Source organism: Odocoileus virginianus, chromosome 6, assembly GCF_023699985.2.
Source record: "Odocoileus virginianus isolate 20LAN1187 ecotype Illinois chromosome 6, Ovbor_1.2, whole genome shotgun sequence".
In the NCBI taxonomy this organism is placed as follows: domain Eukaryota; kingdom Metazoa; phylum Chordata; class Mammalia; order Artiodactyla; family Cervidae; genus Odocoileus; species Odocoileus virginianus.
This window is the reverse complement of record NC_069679.1, coordinates 14,708,239-14,734,842: the sequence shown is the minus strand read 5'-3', so window position 1 is coordinate 14,734,842 and position 26,604 is coordinate 14,708,239. Positions and strand designations below refer to the sequence as shown.

The 26,604-nt window shown below is 43.6% G+C and overlaps 1 protein-coding gene and 1 non-coding gene across 2 annotated transcripts in view; one reads left to right on the top strand and one right to left on the bottom strand.

Moving 5' to 3' along the window:
- SLC7A8 (solute carrier family 7 member 8) overlaps nucleotides 1–25,809 on the bottom strand; it is a 53,988-nt gene extending 28,179 nt beyond the window's left edge. The window contains exons 1-4 of the mRNA XM_070468852.1: nucleotides 25,721–25,809; nucleotides 25,125–25,308; nucleotides 10,469–10,673; nucleotides 9,312–9,463 (exon numbers count right to left, since the gene is read on the bottom strand). Of these exons, the coding sequence (XP_070324953.1) occupies nucleotides 9,312–9,463; nucleotides 10,469–10,673; nucleotides 25,125–25,266 (499 nt within the window). The 5' untranslated portion in view covers nucleotides 25,267–25,308; nucleotides 25,721–25,809. The remainder of the gene's footprint in view (nucleotides 1–9,311; nucleotides 9,464–10,468; nucleotides 10,674–25,124; nucleotides 25,309–25,720) is intronic.
- On the top strand, nucleotides 3,237–3,338 carry LOC139035756 (U6 spliceosomal RNA). Its single transcript, XR_011488474.1, has one exon. It is a non-coding gene; the product is annotated as a U6 spliceosomal RNA (small nuclear RNA).
- Nucleotides 25,810–26,604: the final 795 nt, after the last annotated feature.

Here is a 26,604-nt window from a genome sequence, read left to right as displayed (position 1 = left end):
ATCTTCCCAACCCAGGGATCGAACCTGAGTCTCCTGCCGCTTCTGTATTGCAGGTGGATTCTTTACTACTGAGCCACAGAGGGAGCCCTTATATGCAGGTACATCATGCAGAATACCTGACTGAATGAATCACAAGCTGGAATCAAGATTTCCAGGAGAAATATCAACAACCTCAGATATGTAGATGATACCACTAACAGCAGAAGTGAAGAAGAACTAAAGAGCCTCTTAATGAGGGTGAAAAAGGAGAGTGAAAAAGCTGGCTTAAAACTCAACATTAAAAAAACAAAGATCATGGCATCTGGTCCCATTACTTCATGGCAAATAGAGGGGGAAAAAGTGGAACTGTGACAGATTTTCTTTTTTTGGGCTCCAAAATCAATGCGGATGGGGACTGCAGCAATAAGATTAAATTAAAAGACCCTTGCCCCTTGGAAGGAAAGCTATGACAAACTTAGATAGCATATTAAAAAGCAAAAATATCACTTTGCTGACAAAGGTCCATATAGTCAAAGCTATGGTTTTTCCAGTAGTCATATATAAACGTGACAGTTGGACGGTAAAGAAGTCTGAGCACTTAGAATTGTGGTGCTGGAGAAGACTCTTGAGAGTCCCTTGGACTGCAAGATCAAACCAGTCACTCCTAAAGGAAATCAACCCTGAATATTCATTGGAAGGACTGATGCTGAAGCTGAAGCTTTGGCCACCGGATGTGAAGCGCTGACTCATTGGAAAAGACCCTGATGCTTGGAAAGATTGAAGGCAAAAGGAGAAGGGGAAGGCAGAGGATGAGATAGTTATCTAGCATCATTGACTCATTGGACAAGAATTTGAGCAAACTCCAGGAAATAGTGAAGGACAGGGGAGTCTGGTGTGCTGCAGTCCACATGGTCAAAAAGAGCTGGACATGACTCAGCAACTGAATAACAACAACATTACAAAACATCCCTCCTGGCCCACTGGTTAAGAATCTGCCCTCCAGTGCAAGGGACACAGGTTCAATCCCTGGTGGAGGAATTAAGGTCTCACACTGTGGAGCTACCGAGCCTGAGAGCTCAGGCTACAACTGGAAAACAAGTATACACCAACTATTGAAGCCTGTGTGTTCTGCAGCCCATACTCTGCAACAAGAGAAGTTTGCGTACTGCAATGAGAAGCTCTGGTGCGCCACAACTAGAGAAAGCCCTCAGGCCACAATGAAGAGTTCGTATGCCACAACCAAGACCCGGAGCAGCCAAACTGAAAATAAATAAATAAAATGAGTTCTAAAAACTCATTACTTTTCCAGCCCAGGCCTGAAAAATTCAAGCTATCTCATTCATACCCCAATTCTCAGGGCCAAGAACAGTATCAGGCACATCTTGGCCCGTGATAAATGTTTGCTAAATGAACAAAGGATTGTGATTCTCATTTATATAAGGCTGCCCCAAGGTCTCAATCCCCTTCAGTTCCAGAGAAGGCTTTTGAGCAACATCCTGGGTGGATTAATGCCCCGAAGGAAAACTTCCAACCAAAGACCCATTCAGCATCTCAGGGATTTGGCAAGGATGTGGAAGGCAGAAATAGAATACATTGTAAACTGCTCATCACAAATGCTGGAGACAGTTAAGTAGAAACATATTTCATTTGAATAATTTTGATTTGTAGATAAACTATATTTCTCCCTCTTAGCAGTCAATCAGTCACATGGCCAGCTGACTCTACTTCTAACTCTTCCTTGTTTTTGTCACCTTGTAACTTTGTTTTTATTTTGGGCCACCACCTATTTGGCCTGGAAAAATGCTTAGCCTGCTAACTTGTCTCCCTGCCTCAAGTGTCATGCTCTTTTCTTCACTCAAATGTGAATCTAATCATGTTACTCCTCTGCACAAAATCCTTCAGTGGTTCCTTGGATGTAGTCTGCTCTTCTCTGTACGATATCTCAGGTCCTTTAAGATCTGGGTCATGCACATTAAAATCTGGCTCATATGCACCTCTTCTGCCTTATTTCCTGTCTCTCTCCTAGGCTCTACCCGTACAAAAGTACTCATTTTTCTCCAAGGAGTCATTTGTTTCTCAACTCCAAGTCTTGACTACGGTCTTCCCTCTACTCGATATTCTATTGTTTGCCCAGATGGAGACCGTCCGTTTACCCTCCTAGACTTAGCTCAACCTGGAAGCCTTCCCCGGCACCCCTCTACCAACTTTGAAGCAGCTTTCTCTGTGTGGTACACACTTTTGTCATCACACTATATTGTAATCAGTTGTAATTCCATCTTTTCACTAACCTTTAATATCTTCCAAGATTCGGTATAAATAATGTCACTTAAGATAGGAGCTCAGTATGATGATTAACTGATGGATTTGCAGTTTCTTCTTTTCTTGGAAATCCACGTGAACATGATTTGTTCCATCTGCCAGAAGTCCAATTAGGTGGGTTTTGTATTATTATACCCAATTCATGGCTAAAATTTTAGATTGGGACTATGAGGTCTCTGTGTCTGTCTATTTGTATATGTCTATATGGGGCTTCCCCAGTGTCTCAGTGGTAAAGAATCTGCCTGCCATGCAGGAGTCAGGGGTTCGATCCCTGGGTCAGGAAGATCCCCTGGAGGAGGGTATGGCAACCCACTCCAGTATTTCTTGCCTGGAGAATCTCATGGACAGAGGAACCTGGCAGGCTACAGTCCATAGGGTCACAAAGAATCAGATATGACTGATGTGACTTAGCACACATGTGTACACATATGTCTAAACACGTATGTTATAGATGTGTGGCATTTCCTACCTCCAAGTGGTACTGCCAAAATTAATTTGTAAACGAGATCTATTTAACTGACTTAAAGAAATCAGGTGCTTATTTAAGTTCTCAGAAATATAATAGAAACTAGCCCAGATGAATTTCAGCTTCATGTGACATGGGAAAATACTCAGTATTAAAGCTAGTTTATGTTTGTTGGTTTAATTAATACAGACATGTCTTTAGAGTTATCAAAATTAAGAATAATCTTTCATTGTACCTAAGTTACTAAAGATCAAACATGATCATGTTACCTCTGTTACAAAATTGGTCAGCAAGAAAAATAACTTGAGACGATTGACTTTGTCTAATGTCTCATCAAGTTTTTATGAGTAATTTAAACATTAATTGTTGGAACTGCTAAATTAAATAAATGTAAATAGGACAAGAGTTTTTAGATAAACTCTTCAATGATCATTATGTTTTCTGGTATGCCTACTTAAAAACAGTCTCTCTAGTGCTTGCTTTGGCAACACATATACTAAAACTGGAATAATACAGAGAAAATTAGCATGGCCCTTGTGCTAGGATGACAAAAAAAAAGTTTCTCCAAATCTTTTAGTAATTTAAAACTTTGGAATTTTGCTAAGTTAAATGATGGGGCTTCATTGAATGTCTTTATCACTTCCAAGTAAGATAAAATACTGAAACATTAACTGCTAAACAAGTCTAAATCTTCTGTCTTATTACAGAAAAACTAAAGAAGTTCGTGTTTATTAAAAACATGCCTTGTACCACATTGAAAAAAAGCATTATATTATGAGGTAATATATGTTTTTAGAAATTATGGTATGCATTCATGAGTTTGCCAGTCCAAAAAAATAAACAGTTATAACAGTTTACAATTGCTTAACAAAGATGAGAGTTATCTTTTTTTTTTCTCCCTATCTGATGTCTCCAATATGTGCAAAGTTAATGAGTAGTCTTATTTTCATGGCAATATAGCTAACTGTATAAATTCAATAAGAATCTGTTCTCCCTATAACATGATACAATTAGAAACATTGGTTACATTACTTTGACTGGATTGTCACATTTGAGAGAGACACCCATAGAATTAGATATGACCAGACAGCTTTAAAGAACTAAGATTGACTTCATGGAGCCATAAAGCTCTTAGAAAGACAAGCTGGTACCTTGACTTCAGGGTTCCCATCAGCTTTACCTGGTGAGTAAGGAAGATTCCTTCCTGGGAGGTGCAAGAACCTCGGAATAATTTTAGGAACCTCAAGGAGAGAAAAATTCACCCAAATTCATAGGTATTATAGGTGAATCTAATGTCATGTTCAGTGTGGCTTCCTGGTCCTGAGAGGCAATTAAAGTTCAATCTGGTGATTCCTTATGAACAAGTTCCAGCAAAACATGTTTTAAAAAGCCTGGACTTATGTAAATAATCAGGCAAAGTTTAATAAGACTAAATTTATCTTATAAACAAATTAGTCTTAATTTGGTTGGCTATCTTTGGTAAAGATGAAGGTGATTTTAGAGAAAAAAACTATGTTCAATAGAAACTATAATACATACTTATGGACATTAGAATCTAATTCTGTTAATCACTTTTGAGGTTTTGTTTTTCTACCTGTAAATTGGACTAGATCCTGAATTCTTCTAGTTTCCTCAAATACTTGGCTACAACTCCCCAAGTAAGGTTTTCAATTTTTCTCTCATTTCTGACTTGAAATCACTGAGAACTAAAGCTGTTGTTTTCTTGAAAATTATGAACTGGAACTGAACAACCTGATATACACTTAAGAGAGCTCACATTTAGATAGTCTTTGTACCTGTTGCTTTGAAAGTCATTCAGAAAGTTTACCTGAATTCCAGATAACATCACTGGAGACATTTCAACCTGCAAAAAATGCTTAGAGCCTAACATCTAGGAATCTCAGCTGGTGATTCTCAGGACTCAGACACTGGGTTTATATTCTGCTCCAACCATCAATCTCTTTTTTTCTTTGTCTCCATAGAAATGCTTCTTATTAAATACCTGGTTGCTTATATTCTGTAGGCCTAACTTTCAGTACCCACCTATATCATCGCCTCCTGAAATTAGTAACTGAACCTACCTATTGTTAGGATTAAGAGATTGGTTCAATGAGATGTCAAGCAGTCTATCAACTCTGGACTGTGAAAATTCTAGAGAAAGTTTCAAAGGCAAGACTGCAGGGGACCAAGATGTGCCGCCCTAAAATGTCTCTGGCATGCAGATTAGTTCAAGCTGCAAAATGATCAGGGCCCACAAGACCCAGGAAGAAATTCTGCCCTTCCCCCCAACTGCTTAAAAATAATTTAGATAGAGGACTGTTCCTGGAACAATGCTATCACCAGAGATCCTGTAAAATACAGGTTGGGCGAGGGGGAGATTAGAGATTAGAGATTTCTGACCCGTTGTCTCCACAACCCCCAGCAAACATTTACTTTTCATTTTCATGTCAATTACTTTCCTCCCTTTGAAGTCCTAAACTTCCGTACCAACATTCTTTTTTGTTTTTAGCTGCAGATGGTATTTAAGGTGAGGGTTTTGGCCATTTGGGCGTATACTCAATTTTTCTGGGTCTAAGTATACATGTTTCTTTTCTTTTTAATCTGTCTCATGTCAATTTGGGCTTCCCAGGTGACACTAATGGTAAAGAACCCGCCTGCTAATGCAGGAGATATAAGAGACATGGGTTTGATCCCTGGGTCAGGAAGATCCCCTGGAGGAGGGCATGGCAATCCACTCCAGTATTCTTGCCTGGAGAATCCCAGGGACAGAGGAGCCTGGAAGGCTACAGTTCTTGGAGTCGCAGAGTCGGACACAACTGAAGCGAATTAGTATGCAGCACGCATGTCAATTTAATTCTTAGACTAGCCAGAAGAACCTGGAAGGGTAGAGGAGAATTTCTTCCTTCCTAACACTCCCAAGGTTGATAAGACACTCATAACCTTTGGGGACCAGAGAAGGGCAAGAAGGCAACCCTGGCCAGTTAACAGAGGTGATGTATATAGTGCTTGGGGATAAGACGTTTGGGGCTGGAGAATATGAAACCTCAAAGGAAAATGAACTGAGAATAAGGGATTTAGAAGTTAGGAAGGACTGCTGAATCTTCTCATGTCAAGGGATTAATTTGCAAGAGATTTTCAAAACAACACACACAAGTATCTATCAAAGCATCTGGAAACTTTCTGAGGAGGAATCACAAAGCAACTCAGGGTTAAAAGTAATACCTACAGTGAAAAGGCCTTAACCTTTCAAATCACTCAAGAAAGAAGGATGAGAAATCTGAAGCCCTGGAAAACTAACTTCTTAGGAATCACAGTAGACAGACAGAAAACAAGATAAAAAGTTTTTTTTGTTGTTTTTGCTTGTGAAATGCATGCAAGGTACACTTTTCTCCTCAGTGGGAAAAAGAAGGAGCTTCTTTTGTACAAGGCATTCAGGAAGAGGGGGACTTGACTGAGAAGAAAAGATTCCAATTCAGATGCTGCATGTAACCCCAGCCCCAAAAGAGAGGAAGGAGGTCAGGCGCTGCCTAAGTGAAAGGTGGCCCAGTCCCCAAGAGAGAGGGGACAAACAAATCCTGAAGGAAAAACCACAGGGAGGAGGATGTACAAATGAGGTACCTTAGAACACCTCACATTCCTTCTGTTTCACTGGGACCACTTTGTTTATAACTAGGGACTCAGGCAGTAGCCACCAAATGTGGCTAGATGAAGAAAAACACAAGTTGCAGAAGTCACCTGTCAAAATGTATGTATGTACACTCACATGTGAGTGTGGAGAGATGCATTTTACTTAGAATTATAAGGATACCTGTCCACTGCTACCAGGGCTTTGGGGCAGAGAAGAGGGGTAAAGACAAGAGGAGCCTTTCCTGGTCAACTCTCTTTGCATACTGACTCTTTTACTTCGAGAAGATGGTCATTTACTTATAAAATAAGAAACGAAGAAAAGAGGGAAGGAAGGAAGACAAGAGAGAAAAATAACCAAGCCAATCACAAAAGGAAGGTACCAAAACCAAGTTTTAATCCCTCCCATTCCCGTTAACTCCCTACTCCCACTGATATGCTCGCTCTAGAGAAGGGAGAAAGGCTTTTCATTTAATTAAAATATAAAAGATTTTCTTTTTTTACTGCCTGGTGGCTAGGGCTATTCTGCTGACTTAGCAGTGAATAATCAGCTTTGACCTAAATAATAGAGTAACTCAAAGTGGCAGCTGCAGTTGCATAAGCTTGAGCCAAATCTGCAGTTTCTTCTCTCTCCCTCTCCTCCCCCCATCACTCCCTCCAGGCTCTGAGCAGGCAAGCCAGTTACAGCAGATTGTTTCTACCTCTTCAACCGCATCTGGTTATTCCTTCCATCATTTCTCATCTGATCTTTTCCAAAACTCTAGAGTGTCTTTGTGCAAGGAGCCACCCACGTAGCCTTAGTGAGTTTGGGGAATGCAAAGAAAGCAGTGGGGTCTGGCTGCCTGAGGAACTCTATTCTGAGGCCAAGGTTCTCTCTGGGGGAACAGACTGAACAGTCTCAGGGTTCTGGACTTCTAGATGAAGGGTAAGGGTGGCCTCTAGTCTGAGACACTTAAGCAGTATCAGCAGGAAAAAGGAAGCCATGTCTGTGTGTACAAGATGCTGACACAGCAGTGGCCAGCACTCTGTGGTCCCCCTTCCCACCCCCACTAACCTGTCTGATGGCAGAAACAGCTACTCTTCCCGCATTCCCACACCCCCTTCCCCCTCCTCTTACCTCCTGCAGCTCCAGATCCAGCCAGCAAGCAAGGACCAAATGACTATGCTTGTGACTATCCTCAGTGACTAAACAGGACCGCGAGGTGCCCACACTGTGGTAAGAACACTCTTGTCTCAGGCAATCCTTGCCACAGCAACCTACAGCACATGCACGATTGCACCCCCATCTCACAGGAGGCAGCTGGTGACCTGGTCAGGCACTGGCTGCACTTAGAAAGTGGTGTGGAGATGCAGGCTCAGGCAGCATGGTTTGGGATCCCACATCCCTCTGCCCCCAAATTCATGAGCACAAGGAATATGCTCCAAACAAGTACGTTGACCTCACAACACCACTTGCCTAGATGTGGAGTCTATTCCAGGGCTGAACACCACTGCCAAAGAGGGCACACCTGCCAAGAAGACCACCACTCAGGCCCCACCCCAGCTCCAGGGTGGGTGAGTGAACCCCTCCTTCCCCTCCCCACCAGCAGGACAGAAGAAAGTATCGAGATCTGGGAAAGAGTGTGACCAGGATGGTCAATGCCTTTAGCTAAGTGACGTGTGTGGGAAGGTATGGGAAGACAGGGACAAAGCTGATTCTAGAAGAGGAACCTCTGAAATAGTCCAAATATTTACTTTAGAAATTAGGTTTTTTTTGGTTAAAAGATATATCCCAATCCATTGAGATCCCTGATGACCAGAGATTAAGTGTTGAGACTTCTAGAAATGCAGATTGCCAAGCTTCTATAAAACCTCTCTAAGAAACTTCCCTGGTGGTTCAGTGGTTAAGACTTTGCGCTTCCAATGGAGGGGTCATAAGTTCAATCCCTGGTCGGGAAAGTTCTGCATACTGCGTAGCACAGCCAGAAAAACAAAATAGCCTCTCTAACCTACTGCAGCTCATAGGGACCTTTTCCCCTTCTCAGATTTTTTGCTGCAATTGAATTCCAATCATGGAATCTGCCTATATGACTTTTCTACCTACTTAGAAAACTCATGAAAGGTGGAGACCATGGGTGCAGCATTTGTTTTCTCCCAGCTCACACCTTTACACTCTCCTTACTGAGAGGTTTAAGATGTGAGCTGGCAGGTGGAGGTAGAGGTGGAGAGGCCAGAAAAATCGTCCCACGAGTGGCAGGGAGCCTCCAGCGTGGTGCGTGTGCTGTAAAGAGAAGGAACAATGTTGGCTAATTCACTTTCCTGGCTCCACTTCCTTTTCTGCTCAAGGAAAATGTAGCACTGGCCCAGCTTACCTTATGGATTTGTTGTGAGGCTTGGATCAGATAATACATATGTAAGTGCTTCATATACAAGTAAATCCTGCCAGTGAAAATTACACTTCTTCTGAACAGCTACTTAAGTTTCTTCTTTTTTTAAAAACCAGATAATCATATATGGAGGGCTTCCCAGGTGGTGCCAGTGGTAAAGAACCTGCCTGCCAATGCAGGAGACATAAGAAACACGGGTTTGACCCCTGGGTTGGGAAGATCCCCTGGAGGGCGGCATGGCCACCCACTCCAGTATTCTTGCCTGGAGAATCACATGGACAGAGGAGCCTGGTGGGACTCGTAAAAAGTCGGACACGACTGAAGCGGCTTAGCATAGCACAATTATATGTGGAATCCATTTGTCCACAGCAGGCGTATTGGAAATTGAAAAGTAACAAGGCATAAAAATAAAAGGAGCAGAGGAAAATAAATACATAAATAAAAGGAGGAGAGGGAAAAAAGTAAATAACTAAAAGGAGAGGAAAGAAAGAGGGAGAGAAGGGAGAACCAGATCATGAGGAAGACACTGTCCTGAGCAAGGCCCAGTTGGTACTTACATAAGCAGAGGGCAGCGAGGAGGCGAAGGCCAGACTCTGGGGGGAAGCAGGTGGGGAAGAGCGGTTGCAGCACGTAGTTGGAGAAGGTGAGGGCGATGACAGCCTGGTTGGTGGGGTAGATCACCAGCACCGCGATCCACAGCCTCAGGAACCTGCGGGGGAACCAGATGGAACTTGAGCTAAGATAGGAATTAAGACTCCCGCGTGACCCCACCGCCAGGCATGGCAGGGATTCAGAAGCCATCAGGGAAGTCTGGGCAAGTCATCGAGCAGTGTTAAGAGAGGCAGGTGGGCTAAAGGGATGTGTTTCCTTGTTGTTTTCTGGGAGAAACAACAAGGGGCTGAGGAGATCAGCCCCCGCTTGAACGAGACACCTAGCTCTCTGTGCTGACAGTAAACTGGTTTAACAATGAAGCACTATTTCAACTAGTTCCGACCCATGTCTTAGCGTTCCTTCTCTCCTTCTGCTCCTTTCATCGTTTCATCATCTCTTCTCTACCACCCTGGCCCCCAGAAGCCACTGGTGGAAAAGAAAATCTGCAACCCCAGAATCTTCACAGTCAGGGCACACTAAGAGTGTGGCCAGTTACATGAGTGTCAAGAAGGTGTAGAGAGTGAAGTTTGAAGGGGAAGTGTCCCCATACCCTTGGGCTCCTTGGTTAGAACTGAGCTCTTCAGTATCTGGGCTGTGGGGGCTGAGAAAATCAGAGACACCACTCACTTATTTTTCAGGATAAAAGGGCTTTGTTTTCGTGATGTGCTTTCCCTGGGCATCTCCAATCAGAGTTGTCCTTTAGTTCTACTTGTTCTCACTCATAGAATCTTGCTGTCTATGGTCAACAGAAATTAAGGGAATTCCCTGGTGGTTCAGTGGTTAGGACTCCACACTTTCACTCCCAAGGGCCCAGGTTCGATCTCTGGTCTGGGAACTGAGATTCCGCAAGCCACAAGGTGCAGCAAAGCAGAACAAACAAAAACCCTAAACAGAGATTAAAACTACAGCCTGGTTCCTCTGCCACTCTGAGGGGGATCAAGGGTACTCAGGATGAACTGGCAACCGTGACGTGGAGGAACCCCAAGCTCGCACCATCCTCAGCACACTGGACAGCCCTGGCCTTGGCTTCCCAGACCACTTAGCCCCCCCAGTATTCTCTTACCCAGCCAGGCCTCCAAAGATGTCCTTGACATAGGAGTAGTCACCTCCAGATTTGGGGATGGTGACCCCGAGCTCAGCATAGCACAAGGCTCCCACAGCTGTGATGAGGCCTGTCACAATCCAGATGATGAGAGCCACGCCCACAGAGCCGGCATTCTCTAGCACACCTTTGGGTGAGACGAAGATTCCAGAGCCGATGATGTTCCCTGTGAAAAGCACCGAGAGTAGTGGGGAAAAAAGGGAGTCAGCACAGTTGGCAGGCCGCAGCACAGTGGAGGTGCTCTAGCCTTTGATCTGAGGCAAAATGCCTTTGGGGTGCACAAATCCCCTCCAGGTTAGCAGGTATATCTAGCAATAATTCTCCTTAGCAGGGGAAAGAGCAGCAGACAATGGACATGGAGATCAGGAACTTGTCAGGTATTTTACATGTGTCATGTAAGCGTCAGGAGAAGCGGATGGAGTCAGACATCATTTCTCCCATTTTACAGAGGAAAGTGCATTGCCTAAGTCTACACAGTAGTAAATGGTAGTGCAAACTGAACTTCCAGGGCGCTCTGACTGGGCCAAACGTAGTCTAACCAGGGTGGTGACAAATGCCTTACTTAAGGCTGGCTGGAAAAGGAAGAGCTATAAAATGTGCAATTAGAAAGCTTTAAAAATGAGCTGAAGGGTAAATACCTTTGGACAGACTGTGGTCATACCCTGTGTCTGGGGGTTTCCAAGACCCACAAGTATGGACAGCACTCCTGGAGGCTGGCCTCTACCCGACACAATAGCCCCACCCTTGGTGAAAAGCATGAAATAACCCTAAAAAAAAAAAGCTCTTGTAGTTTAGAAGTGGTTTGTCTGGACACAATACGTGCAAAGCCTTAGCTCTACATTCTTCCAAAGGTCATTCCCCTCCATTGTTTCATGTGCCTCTCACAACAACTTCACTGAATTCAGGAGGAGAAAGGGCAGGTGTTCTTATTACACAAACCAAGAGACTAAGACACAGAGGAGTTAAGTGGCTTTCTCCAAATTCCACAGCTACTGATGGGTAAAATTGGATCTAGAAGGCAGTCTCCTGAAGCTTAATCCAAGGGTTCTTTCCACTAATCCACATCGGTTCTGTGTATAAGGGACTGGCCTGCTCTCGACAGGTGAGGCTGGCCCCAGGGACTGAATGTTGGCTGCTGGGACGTGTGTTGGGGCAGGGGAGGAACAGGAGTGTGGGGGCAGCTCCGGGGACGTTTCTTCCCAAGCTCTCCTCCGTCAGTATCTTATGATTCCAGGGGTCAGGGTCCAAAGGTCGGGTGCTTTGAAAGCTCCCTCTTCCTCTTCATGCCCCACCCCGCTGCACCAATGAGGGCCTGGGGGGAAGAAGTAGACACTAAATGGATCCAAGTCAAAATGCAGAGCTGGAGTACTAGAGGCCAGTTGGATTTGACTGCTCTGAATTCCTACCATCTCTCTTTAGTGGTCTGGAACCAGTTCTGGGCTGATTGAGATGCAGACTATGAGATTTTATGCTCAAATTTAGAAAACGGACTTTTAGATCTCAATCACAGCTCAGCCTCATTCCAGTCCTGAAAACTTTCACTTCTAAACCAAAATTCAATTTTTAATTCCAGACTGTGCATCCAGGTTATTTTAGTCATAGAGAAAGAGAATATTCCCATCCTGAAAGCAGTAATATTTCATTCTTTGGGGATGTAGAATATGCTGCCACAAGCTAAAGAACTGCTCCTTGAGATGAGTAACAAGGGAGAGGAGGGGCCAGGAGAAGACTATCAGCAGCCGGGAGGCTGAAATACCAAACTGGAGAGCCTAGGGCCACAGCTAGATTGAAACGCAAAGGCGGCACATTACGACTCAAACAGGCCTTTTTCCTCCTGGTGTTAAGCCATCCGAACAGAATAGGGCTACGTAGAGAAGTGAAAATAAAAGAAGAAACAATCCCTCATGTTTAAATTTGTGATCTGAACATCAGGCAAAGAGAGAGACAAAAATGAAATCCTGGGTGCCCCCAGTTCTTAAAGGCGTTTCCTTTTTTTTTTTAAGTCCAAGACTTGGAATGAGAAGCTACCTCTCAACCCCCTTCTCAACTCATCCCCCATGTGTGCTATGCATGAATGCTGGGTCAGCAGAGACTAAAGGCCTCCTGGTAGCATCCTAGGACGGTCAGCGTCAAACGACCCTTCACCTGCCACAGTGAATGTGAGATGGGGTTGCTGATAGTGCTGCAAAGTAACAGTAAACTCCTTGCCTGGCAGGAATTTATCAGAAGAGTCATCTGTAGGGCGTTTTAAAGCCAGCCAAGAAGAGAGCAATAGAAGGTTATAAAACTAGCTCAAGGGATTGGAAAAATAATCAGTATGGGAGAAAAACAGGCTTTGACTTTGGTTTTTAAGATGCCAAAAGGGGTTGTGGGGCGATAGCCAGGAATTTCTCAGGACCAGGAAAAGGCTGTGGATGTTACTGAAAAGATCTCATTTTCTCAGTAATGAAGAGTGTCCAAATTCTACTTCAGGGTTCTTAGAAAACACCCCAGTGGAGATGCGTGAGCACTTTGGTTCTCCTGCTTTTGCTCTGACATTTCCAGAGCACGTGCCCCACCCCATCATCCCAGGTGGAGGGTGGGCGGTTCAAGACCAACAGCCCTTTCTGGGGGTCTGACTACTTCCCAGCTCCACTGGTTCTTGGATAATGTGTCCTTCCATGGAGCTGCTATAACAGATGGTGAGGCTTGGCACTGGGACAAGAGTTCTCCCCATCAACCATCTTGATTTTGACCAAATTAAAATGACAAAGATAAAAGTAGGGGAAATAAAAAAACAGAGACTTTCTTGGCTGTCCAGTGGTTAAGACTCCATGCTTCCACAGCAGGGGGTATGGGTTTGATCCCTGGTTGCTGCTGCTAAGTCACGTCAGTTGTGTCTGACTCTGTGCAACCCTATAGAAGGCAGCCCACCAGGCTCCCGCTCCTGGGATTCTCCAGGCAAGAACACTGGAGTGGGTTGCCATTTCCTTCTCCAATGCATGAAAGTAAAAAGTGAAAGTGAAGCCGCTCAGTCGTGTCCAACTCTTCGCGACGCCATGGACTGCAGCCTACCAGGCTCCTCCGTCCATGGGATTTCCCAGGCAAGAGTACTGGAGTGGGCCGCCAGTAGCTTCTCCGTGATCCCTGGTAGGGGAACTAAAAATCCCAAATGTCTCATAGCATGGCCAAAAAATTTTGGGGGCTTCCCTGGTGGCTCAGTGCTGAAAGAATACACCTGCCAATGAAGGAGACTCGGGTTCAATCTCTGATCCAGGAAGATCCCACATGCCTCTAAACCCGTGCACCACAGTTATCAAGCCTGTGTTCCAGAGCCTGGGAGCCGCAGCTACTGAGTCTGCATGCTGGAACTGAGTCCATGTGCTGAAGCTATTGAAGCCCACGTGCCCTAGAGCCCATGCCTCACTAGAGAAAAGCCCATGCAGCAACGAAGACCCAGCACAGTGAAAAATAAAATTTTTAAAAATAAATAAAAAGTGAAAAAAAAATTAAATTATGTTAACCAAAACCGAGAACTGGGGGATGGGAAGGAGAGGAACATCTTGCCCTGATTCTAGGAAGCCATTACCTAGAAAATCAGAATCAGATGTCTCTTCCTTAGCAGCCTCTGGAAGGACTACAGGAAGACGAATGTCACTCAAAGCACAGCTATGTACTGGAGCCAAAAGAATACTCACACTACATTTACTTAAAGTCATGCCTTTTATATACAATCTTTAGTGTAATTATTTGATTAATATATATCTTCCTCACTAGTCTGTAAGTTCCATGAGGCAGACACTGTATTGTTTACACTGTATTGTTTAATGTCACAAAGTATTAATAAGTACTCTATAAGTATTTATTGAATAAATAATGTTTGATGTCAATCTACAGCTTACCTCCATGGAGCAGTTTAATACACCTGTTTATCTGGAACCTCCAAAACCTGTGAAATATGTCAAGTGTGTATTGTAGGCAAATCAGTAAAGCAACCCATTGCTGAGAGTAGACTGGCTGGTATTACCATCTCTACTTTATAGGGAAAGAAACTAGGGCAACCATTATTCTCATTTTTCCAAATGGAGAAAATGAAGGAGGTATTATTTTCCCTATTTTACAGATGAAGAACCTGAGATGCAGAGAGGTGGTTATTTGCTTAAATCACAGGGTAAATTAGCAGTCACAGTCATAGCCTCAAGCTTTTCCCTGAAAATTGTCAGTTTTACATGCTCCACCCTATAGACAATGAGAAAGGTTCATAGAAGTTGCTTATTAAAGAACTGGAACACAGATCTGATTCTTTCCTTCTATTGCAATACCACCTTCAGCGATGAGTTACAAAAGATTCATGCCTATTAACTTACTTGATTCTCACAACTACTTTCTTGGGTGCACAGGTCAGGCACTCTCATCCCTATTTACTATTGTGAAGACTGAGGTTCAGAGAGGCAAAGAGCCATGATCAAAGTCACATATTGCATTGGGTAGCAAGGCCTGGATGAGAGGCCATGTCCTTGGACTCCTGGCCCAGAGCTTCTTCCTACTGAGCTGCCTCGCCTTGAGAAATTACCCAACACATACCTTAACTGCAGGGCTTTTATACTGTCCAAGTGAGGCTTTTCTGGAACGGCTTTGAAAAAGGAGAACAGGGGAAAGGCTTTTCTACATTTGACTATGAACCTTTCTTGATGAGAGGTTGGAAGAAAGTTGATTACAGCAGGAATTTTTTTCTCCATTGTTTTACTCTTAGACTCATCATCTACAAAGCCACTTAAGAACAAGATGCCTGGAGAAGGAAATGGCAACCCACTCTGGTATTCTTGCCTGGAAATCCCATGGACAGAGGAGCCTGGCAGGCTATAGTCCATGGGGTTTCAAAAGAGTTGGACATGATTTAGCCACTAAACAACCACCATCCATCCATAGTCCATCCATAGTTAGAGGTAATTTGTGTTACTCTTTTGGAGTGATGCTAAATAACCTGTTTGTTAACATGTGAATTCAAAGCACTAACTGATTTGCTCTTGGAGCATCTGAAGCTTCCAGTCTGAGGAATTTCAGGTTTCTCTAGGAAGAGGCATGAAGTCAAGTCAAGAAGTCCCCCAAGGGCCAAGGTCAGAGGGGTCAGAACCACGAGAGAGGGATCCTTGAGCAGATGCCCAGGATGGAGACAGAGCCAAAGGGTGGACAGCACCCCTCCCCCAGCTGTGGCCACTGCAGGAAGGTTCCTGAGAGTCACAGGTCCACTAGCCTCCTCCCCATCCAAATGACTGCTCTTCAACTGCTTTCTGTGAGAACAGTCTTAAATGCAGTCTCTGTTTCACAAACGATGGAACTCTAAAAAAAAAAAAAAAAAGAACAAGATGCCCAACCGTCTGGTAGAGCCAGGGTTGGTTGGGTTTTCAATCCTCTCTTTCATCGACCCCAATTAGGGAAATAACCATCTTATCACATAGATCATCTCTAGTAAAAATGGGCCCTAGGATGCCTGGACAATGAGGTCCAGCTTGGCTTGTTCTGTCAAAGAAAAGCCAAGTGAACCACTCCATTAAGAAGGAGCCAAGTTGTATCAGTGGGCAAGTCATCACTAGAAAAACTGCTGGAATTGAGAAAATCCACATTGGCCGTGAAAAATTGCTGACTTCCACCTGTGGGCCAATAGCCATGTGATTCTTATTAAGGCCTTACTCACTTCCAGGCCTGTCCACGCTAGAATGCTGCAGCCATCACAGAATGTCCTAGGGCATGGAATTACAGATTTCTACTGCCCAACAGACCCTCAAATCCAAAAGGCTTTGGCCTTCTCTACTGACTCATGCCAGTCTTGGAATCTAGCCAGGGCTTCTCCTGGACCTTGGAGGCTCTGTCCATTTCCATGATGTCCAGACAAAGCCAGGGCAAATCTTTCTGCTTCTCCCACAAAATGGTTGGAAGGGTCTCAGGATTTTCAGGACTGCAAGAACAGAACGGAATGGGGTTGGCACATTGAGGCCAGGCTTTGATCCTCACAGCAGGCCTGAAAGCTCACCATGCCTCTCATCCTATCTCCACTTTCCGTCAGGACGGCACAAACAGCCACCTCAGGGTGATGGCAGGTCAGGACTCCAAAACACACCCTGTGGGGTTGCCGTCTCTTGTGGAACAGAGATGGGGAAGGAGCTTTAGGACTCTGCTGGTTTAGAATCCTTGCTGAAGAATGAAATGGGTGCTAGACTTAAGAGTCCGAGGAGCCACTGAGTCCTTGCTTTGCCACTCACAAGTTGAGTGGCCTGAATTCTTCTTAGCGTCCCTACACCTGCTGAATAGGAATACTTGCTCCTGCCTTGCCTACCTCACAAGATTGTGGTGAGGATCAAAGGCGAACATACATGCATGGAAGCACTTTATAATCTGCGTAATGATCACAAATACAAGGAGTTGCTAGGATTTGCAATAGTAGGGGTAGAGACAGTCTCTATAAGATACCAATAATGGTTTCACCTTGGAAGTTTGGCTCTGAAACAGCACTGCAGGGCCAGGGCCATGAAGCATTCTCTGAGCATCTGTTTACTTGTCTAGGTATGATTTTTAGATGCTTCAGGTGGGCGGCCAACAGGTAATTGCATCTCAAAAAGTATTTATTGAGCACCCACTCTGTACATTCTTGCTTTAAAACGTAATTGGGAAGAACTAGTTCACACAGACTTTTAACATAATAGATGGAGCCAACCACCACCCACCAATCACTGAAAGACAGGCATCCTGGCCTCAGGGGCTAAGACTGCTGAGCCCTCAAAAATGCCCATTAAGGATTCACAGCAGGTGTCCAGCGTCTCACTGTCTGATTGGGAAACCAGGCACCAACAGTAAGAGGCTTTGTCTTCCTCAGTGGTGCTCTTCCAGGGACAATTTTGCACCATCTCCCCACCTTCAGGGGACGACTGGCAGTGTCTGGAGACATTTTTGGTTGCCACAGCTGGTGAGGGGGTGCATGGGACGGCCTCCCAAAACAACAAAATATATGACCCAAAATATAATAGTGCTGAGGCTGAGGTAAGCCTCAATGTTAATTTCTAAAGTCTTTTTCAAATTTGAACTTAGATGACATTTAGTATGCTTTGTATTTTGCTTGTTTTTTGCTACATGTAAAAATTTGTTTACAGGAATAACTCGTTTTTAAGCTAACACTTTTTTTTTCAAATGCAACACTAAATTTACCACCTTAACCATTTTTAAGTGTACAGTTCAGTAAGTTCAGTTTGTTAAGCATTTTCAGGGTGGTCCAGTGGTTAAGACTCTGTGTTTCCACTGCAGAGGGCACAAGTTCGATCCCTAGCTGGAGAGCTAAGATCCCACAGGCGGCCAAGAGAAAGCATATTCACATTGTTGGGAGGCAGATCTCTAATGGACGATTTGGCTTAGATGCTGTTATTCAACAAATACTTTCTACGCACTTACGCAAGCCAGGCTGAATACATGAGGATATGAAAATGAGAAAGACTCAGTCCCTGTCCTCAGGGAATTGTGGTGACATGATGCACGTGGACACAGAACTGACAACACCAGGGAAAGCAGAAGCCGCATGAAAGCAATCGCAATACATGACAAGATATTAGGGATGCACAATGTCACTTGTGGGGGCTGCTCAGGAAAAGCTTCCTAGAAGAGGGGAAGCACAAGAAGCTGATGAGTAAGTAGACTCGAGTCAACAGAGAAAAGGAAAAACACTGTCTATTTGATAAACAGGTCAGACTTGGGCTGAATTGGCCAGTTCTTCCCATCACCCGATCAATCTAATCTGTTTTTGAGCCAAAATGAATGAGTGTGGGGGTGGGGTGGGGGGAGGGATAAGGGAAGTGGGGGTGGTGGAGGATGAGCTTAGGAGAGAAAGAAACTAATATTTATTGAATATAAACTGCTGGATACCAGCCAGTTTAACATTTCACAAGAAATTTCTATTTTATTGCCAATAAACTTATTCCAGGTTACAAAGCTTGTAAATAGGAAAGCAGTTTACAACCCCAAGACTATCTCCAAAGCCCTTCCTTTTCTGATATCAACAATGGTTCCTCCCTGTTTACAACATAATACAAATCATGGGAAAATTCATCATATGCTTTCTACTCCCAGCATCAGGACCCACTTAGCAAATGTCTCCTTATCCCTAGACAACCTGACCTGCCTGTATCAGCTGCTGATTAAACATGCTATGCAGAACTGTACTCTAAAGAGGCTGCTAAAGCATTTATGAATCTCACAGATGTACAGGCACCTTGAAACTCTATACATAATGAGAAAAGTACACTAACAATTCTGCAGCAATGAAACACCCCCTGGGTAATCGGCCTTCACAATATGCTGCTCAGTGTGAGGTTGCCCAGAACATCTCAAGGCACATTATGAAACCCTCTACCCAGGAGTGACGTCACTGGTAATGCTGAAGATATTAACTGCAGGGAGCAAACCAATGTAAAGAGCTGTGACTGTGACAATGGATGAGGGATGAGATGTGATTGATAAAGCTTTTCGGCTCAGACTTCATTCATTCTATAAATAAAACAGCTTAAAATAGACTTGAGAAAAAAAAATAGACTTGAGGCACAATTTGGCTTCTTAGAAATAAAATTCACCAGTGCTTAGCACAAGGCCTAGCATATAAAGTTGAATGAGTATTTGTTAAATGTTAAAATATGGACGATCAGAATCCTGTGACCAATAGCCCCCATACCTGTGCCAGGGAGTAGCCTGCACTTTGTCATTTACAGATTTCCAGGGAGAAGAGCCCAGGGGGCCTCCTTTGCAGACATGTTCTGGGAGGGGAACAAGGCATGGTCTTTCTTGATCTGCACTCTCTCAGCTGGGAGTTAAAAATTAGAAGGGATGAACTCCTTTTGGTTCTTTTGGGTAGTTCAGGATATATTCTTGGGGTTATTTGCTCATTCCTGCTTTTTTGAATCCCTCTCACCATCTTCAAACAATAATAACCAAACAAGGACTTCCCTGGTCGCCCAGCATTTAAGAATCCGCCTGCCAACTCAGGAGACACAGGTTCAATCCCTGGTCCAGGAAGATTCCACATGCAACTAAGCCCATACACCACATCTACTGAAACCCTCATGTTCTAGAGCCCATGCTCTGCAACAAGAGAAGCCACCACAATGGGAAGCTCTTGCTCACTGCAACTGGAGAAAGTCAGCATGCAGCAATGAAGACCTAGCGCAGTCAAAAACAAACAAACAAATAACAATAAACAACAAGAACAACAACAGACATTCCTAAGGCTTTCTTGGTAGGCAGCTCTGCTGCTGGATTAACCCGCAGAGGAAAGCAGAAAACCCTGGTATCTGGGCAACCTGAAAGTCTCACCCAGTATGCCCATACCACCATGCCACTTCAATAAGCCAATTTAATTCAGAAAAAGTGGTATATGTGGTGCTGGCCTCTCTGAGGTCATCTGATCTGGGAACGGGGTGTTTTTGTGGTTGTTATTGCTTTTCTAAATAGAATGGGTTGTTTGATTCTGTTTCTCTGGACATCTTTCTTACCTGCTGGGTTTCTATTTTCTTTCCTCAACCCTAAGTGTCTCCTGCTAGTCATTTATTCTGCGTAACTCTGCTCTTTGAGACAGCATATTGGAGCCCTGCCAGCAGCCCTGCCTCAACTAGATTACTCCTTGAGCCCCCTGGTTCCTGGAGGTAGGAAGCAACAGGATCCCTGGTTCCAGCCACCCTGTGGAGCATTTTGATTAAGCCCAGTGGCTTCAGAGTTCAATGACTTGGGTGGGAATCCTGGCTCTGCCACTGCCAGTTATTTACTCATTCAATTCCACCCTTTCCATAACAGTACTTATTTCATGGGCTTAGATGAAAATACTCATAAAGCACTGATCTGCTATGTGGTAGTGCTCAGTAAATGGTAGTTACTTATTATTATTACACCACTGAGTATAACCTCTCTCTGTTTACCAAGATGTGTTTGTTTTGAAAAGTATCCTACTTGGCTTCTGTCTCAAAGTTTTCTTTGAGAACAATGAGAGTTTTAAACATGTTTTCATCTTGAATGAACCAAATCCTAAACCCTCTCATGTTGGAAAAAAAAAACAAACAAAAACTAAAGTACAAATTTGAGAAGAATTTTCACACTCCAGCCCTCTGGTTAATATCCAATAGACATTTGGGGGATTAGAAAGCTAATACATTAAATCAAAGACTAAAATGTAAAATCTTCTAAAATGGTGTCAAAATACATGGGTCTGAAAATCTTTTGGACCTGAAATATTTCCAAATCAGCCCAGTGCCATTTCAGTATGGTTACACCTACAGTATACTTCTTTGTTGACAAACAGCCTTTTAAAAAAGTTTTCCCCCAACTTTTCCAGTATCAGATACCAAAGTCCTTTCCCAACTCCAATGTCAGGGTTATGGTCCTGCATGGCCCACTCCCCCACCACACAAGACACATCAGCCTCCCTCCCTCCTCTCTTGGTTACCAACTAGAAACAGGAAATGGCTAAGAGCTTTGACTCTGGAGTCAGAAGATCTCAGTAGTCTGTCCTCCAGGGTCTGTGACTCCATTTCCCCATTTTAAAACAGAGTTATAATATCTATTTCCACAGAATGGTGGTCAGGATTAAATAATGTAATATATATAAAGAGTTTATGTAAAGCTATGGTTTTTCCAGTAGAGAACGCTGGTCCAGAAAGGAAGAGTGAGCATGTGGGAGAATCAGTGGAAGCATGGTCTGTGCTGACCACATCCTGCAATAGTGGAGCCAGCACACCTTAGGCTCCAACCCCCCACCAGTGTCTTCCTGCAGCTATACTGGTACTTCAGCTCTCAACTGACTGCTCAGATCTTGTTTACATTGGGACACTTCCTTGCAAGGAACACAACACTGAGTGCTTCGTCTATAAAAACAAATAAGGACCTCTGCACAGGATCTGAAGGCAAACACCTCTTTTAGGACATGACAATTGAGAGTAGAGAATAATGCTTATGAGTTTCATTTAAGATTTAGACAAGCTGTAGGTCTGAATCTTTAATATTTTTCAGCTGTGTGACCCTCACCAAGTTTCTTGTCTCTCTGAGCCTGTATTTCCTTATGTGGAGGAAGGACTAAGAAGTGCTTACCACATGGGATTATTGTAAGGGATAAATAAGACAATGCAGGACTTCCCTGGTGGTCCAGTGACTTCATGCTCCCAGAGCAGGGGCCCAGGTTCGATCCCTGTCCAGGGAACCAGATTCCACGTGCTGCAACTAAGACCTGGTACAGCCAGATAAATACTTAAAAAAAAAAAAAAAAAAAGAATGTATGTTTGGCAATTGGACAAGTGTCTGGCATATAATAAATTTTTAATAATAACAGTAGCTTTGATAGCATTAATTAATGAATTTTGTGGCTCCTTCGTAGTTTCTTTAGATTTTGAGGGGGACTCCACATTCATGGAGAAATCTAAGTTCACCTATTGCCAACAGGTTTCTTTGGCCAAATATGTGGTGAGCAATAGCCTGGTTAAATTAGGGCAAAGGTGACGTTTAAAAATTAAAACTGGACAACCTCATTTCCAAGTTGATGAAACTATTCCTAGCTTAAAAGATTTTCAAGTCAGGTTCCCAACAGCCATTCAAATAAACACTTTATTACTACTGTCTTCACATTTTTGTCAAAGGGTCAATTAAATTCAACAACTATTTCAAGTCAGGGACTCTGCTAAGCACTAAAGATTCACATTTTTTTGCTCAAGGAAATAACAGTTTAGTTGTTGTCCTTCTACCTACCAAATCTCCCAGAATTATCTTCTCTGTTCTATATTTCTCCATGTCCTTCAAGAGGCTCTAAATCTAGTTCTCAGGGAGAACTTCTATCTTTGTGCTTCTCACCATTCACCTAACTTTTTCCTCCTTAAGTAACTCAATCATATCATAAATTTCCAATGTTCTTTGTCTAATGCATATAAAACTTATCTCTCCAATCAGATTATAGATAATTCTAGAGCCTGCATCTTCTATTGGTTCATTTTGTATTTCTGTAACACTGACCATCTTGTTATTCCTATTTTATTTTAAAATTGTTATTTATTTCTTTATGGCTGGACTGGGTCTTTGCTGCTATGAATGGACACACCCTAGCTTTGGCGAGTGCAAGCCACTCTTCCACGTAATGCACTGGCTTCTCATTGCCGTGGTTTCTCTTGTTGCAGAGCACAGGTTCTGGGTGCTCAGGATTCAGTAGTTGTGGCGCACGGGCTTAACTGCCCTGAGGTGTATGGGATCTTCTCAGTCCAGGGATGGAACCCATAACCCCTGCACTGGCAGATGGATTACTATTTTTTTTCTTTTGGCAGACGGATTCTTAACCGCTGGACCACCAGGGAAGTCCTTATTATTCCTATTTTAAATTATTGATGCTGATTGTGAATGAAACTTTTGTAATGTTTTATGAAACATTGTTTAACTTATCCCTAAGTTAACTGGATATGACATCAATTTGGGGCAGTTGCTATTTTTCCATACCTCGTGATCTAATTCACTTAGGAAATTTCCTTTCTCTTTATATCTTCGAATTCTTTCTTCCACAGTGTTGACACTGAACACTAGATCACTGAATTTCATGTGCAGAATGCCATTTCTATTTTTGCATTTGGTCTTGAAAAAACCTGAATCACTGTCATCTACTCGGAAACCCCTCTAGAGGACAGGGCAGCTACTCAGCACTTTTGTAAATCAACAGCCACACGGGCAGGGGAAGTGGAAAGGATTTTGCCCCAACACCCTAAAGGGGAAATGTGTGTCTCAGCTTAAATGGAGATACAATCATGACTATTAACTCTACAAGGATTCTTGAACTTTGGAATAATACCCTGATTTCTCTGAAATCATATATTTGGGGCCTCTTTTCACCATAGAATACCAGAGTTGTTATTCTTCTTGCTACAATACCAGTAGGAACACTGGGACTATTCTTACACTGAAGTGCTATCCACGAGGTTGTGGACAAATCATTAGCAGCATTCACCCAACTAAAAGCCATAGCTCTTACACCTGGACACTCCCATTTCTTCACAGTCTTAGAAAAATACTAAAGAAAGAGACAAAAACAAGCCCATTATATAGGAAAATATCCTCAACCCTTGAATACTTGCACATATATAGGGGTGGGTGAGCAAGGTTGAGGCAGGAAGGAGGTCTGATTGTGCTCATGTGTATGTGGGTGTAAACATCTGTGTATGAATCAGAATCTTCTCAAAGGGAGGAAAGTACTCAATCCTCTCAGTCAAACTGGTGAAAGAGGTAACAGCTCTGGGCTATTTATAGACCTTAAATTGGCATGTGCTGTACATATTGAGGATTTTGCTGATCTCATTTTTTAGAGCAGTTGCAATAAAGGCGAGATAGAGAAAAGACAATGAGAGATTAAAATCCTGACTATAATATTCTAAAATAACATTACCGTACTTGTAACTGTAGATGCCTGGAAACCTACCAGAGTCAGAGAATTAGAGCAGCATTCCACCTTGAAAGCTGAATGGAGATAACACTGAAGGTTGGGTGCAGAGGTGAAGAGGATTATCTGAATACTGTGCTGATATTATTTGATTTCAAGGGTGTTCTCCAATGTCAGCATTGCTTAGTTGCCAAAATGCTTCTGTGCTACCATGAGGACCATGGGATTATTCTAGAAAAACTGGTCTGTAGGCATCAGGACAGTACAAGCCTTCAACAGGAAGTCTGCACAGAAACTGATCTGGCCTGACTGTCCTGTATCCCTTTCTCTGGGGAAAACATAAGGCCCCTTCCCAAAGACAGCAGAAGAAACTCTCACCTTCTGGCATAAAGGCAGGACACTCAGGCTTCCCAGTTTCAAAGCCTTCAGCCGGACTCCCCATTCTAATTACTCCCGTTTCCCTTCAGAACTTCACAAGGTCTTTCATGAGGTAAGGGACATGGATATTACACAACTCCACTAAGCGATGAGAGAAGCTGCCAACTACACAATTACAGAAAGGTACAATCTGTCGTGTCTTTTCTTCCATAATTTATTTCCTCACCCATGAAATGGGAATAACAGCCCTGTCACATCTACTTCACAAGATAAAGTGCTGGATAAGATGGAAAAGCTAGAGAAAGGCAAGGCATCCTTACACTGCTGTTGTGGCTATTTTTATTACACACCCCCGAGACCCACAGTCTCATATAAAGTAAAACAAAATAGCTCCTAAATATGTCTCAAAAGCCAATCCACAGCTTGGTAAGGAGATCGCTGCAGAAAAGCCTGTTAAAAATCTAGGTTCCCCAGTCCTACCTTAAGTCACTGGAATCAGCCTTCCAGTGTCAAGTCCAGAGACCTATATTTTCAAGAAGCTTGCAGGCAACACTGACCATCAGCCAGGAGCGTGTCCCCTAAGTGCTCCATTCCCCAAACACTGGACAGGACTGGTTTGGGGGAAGAGATGCATGATATACAGCACGGCCTATACCTCTCAAACTTAATCCGCTTGTGTAGGCGATAGCACAGGTGAACGACAACCCTTTTCTAAGGGAGCAGGATGCAGCAAACAGTACTTTGCGGGGCTGGGGGCCTGAGGGATTGAGGTTCTACGAGAGGACCACCAGACAGGGAGGAACGGTCGGTGGGAAAAGGAATTGGACTCACCTACAATGATACCACAAGCACTGACCAATCCAATCTCTTTCTTCAGGGCCACTCCGCCCCCTCCAGAATCAGCCTCCTGCGAACTGCTCCCACCTGGGTGGTTCTTTTCAGGGTTGTTCCGGTGCCTGGCTCCTTTTTCCATGTTTCTCAATAGGATTTCAACCTCCGAAAGGTATCTCTCTTTCTAAATGCATATGGGTGTAAATATATTTAGAGAGAGAGCCTTTCAAATGGAAACGTCCTTTTCCGTGATAAGGACCACTCCTACCCTCTTTAAAAAATAATAAAAAGACCCAGGCAGATAAAAGAGAAAGATGAAAATATTCCTATTCCGTCTTGACACTTTCTTGTCACTCGTGCTTACAAACAAGGAAAGTGTTGTTAAAATGGGGGCGGGGGGAGAGACACAGACATTTAAATGTAAAAATAGAACTGTACCAGCTACTCTGGCTGGAATGCTCCTGAAAGGGATGTAGCTCTTCAGAAACCAAGACCGTTTTGCACTGTGTAGCAGGCAGTGGCTTATTTCAGAGCTTCAAAGAGATAGTCTGGATTTCCCTCAGCTATCCCCCTAAGAAAACAGAGATTCTCTTTACCTCCCCTTAGCCTTGTATGAGGATAAAAGTCGTTTTCATTAACTGAAAGGAAAAAAGGCAATCCTCCGGTACTTTCTTCTCTTTCAGTGGACCCGAGCGGTTCTCTCCGGGTCCTGTTTCCACCTGGCGTGGGTTCCTTCCCCCTCCCGTCTCCTGCCTTCCGCTTTCTCCAGAGGTCCTCTTCTGTGTCGCCTGTTTGCTTGTCCTCGTTTTCCTTCTTCCGATCTCCGTCAGTCCTCAGGGAGCAGACCGCCCCATCCCTCGCGGTTCCAGGAGAGTGCCTCTAGCACAAACGAACGTGCTTCCCTTTTAGCGAGGGGTTTTAAGCGCTGGGCTAGCTCCGCCTCCCACTTCCAGCGTTGCTCGCCATCCTCCCTCTCCTCCCTCCTGTTCAATGTAAATAGCAGCACACCGTCCCCAAAGATCACCGACAAGATGGATGAAAAGATTCCTCATTGTAATCGATCCTCTCCCTTGTCTCCATCTTTCTCTTTGTAAGTAGTGGAAGTAAAATCCTCCCAGGTCGACTGTTCGGGAGAGTCCAGGAGCTGGTATGGCATTACAGGTCATTCAGCAGACGTGGGCTTTATAAATAAGGGACCGGTTGTGCAGACACTTCAAAGCCATCACAAATACACTGGCGAATATATTAAAATATTTATGTCTGGAAGATTTGAAGGAGAGAAGGCAGTAGAGACGTTATCTTCAAGTATCTGAAAATAGGAGGAAATCGGGGTGGGAGAGGGGAACGGAAAGAATTAAGACTAATGGAAAAGAGGTTCATTTAGTATAACTGTGAGCAGCCTTGAAGAGTACAGTGGAAACAGAAGTACCAGGAAGAAGTGGTAGCCTTACTGATCACATCTCTTACTAATATTTAGTGT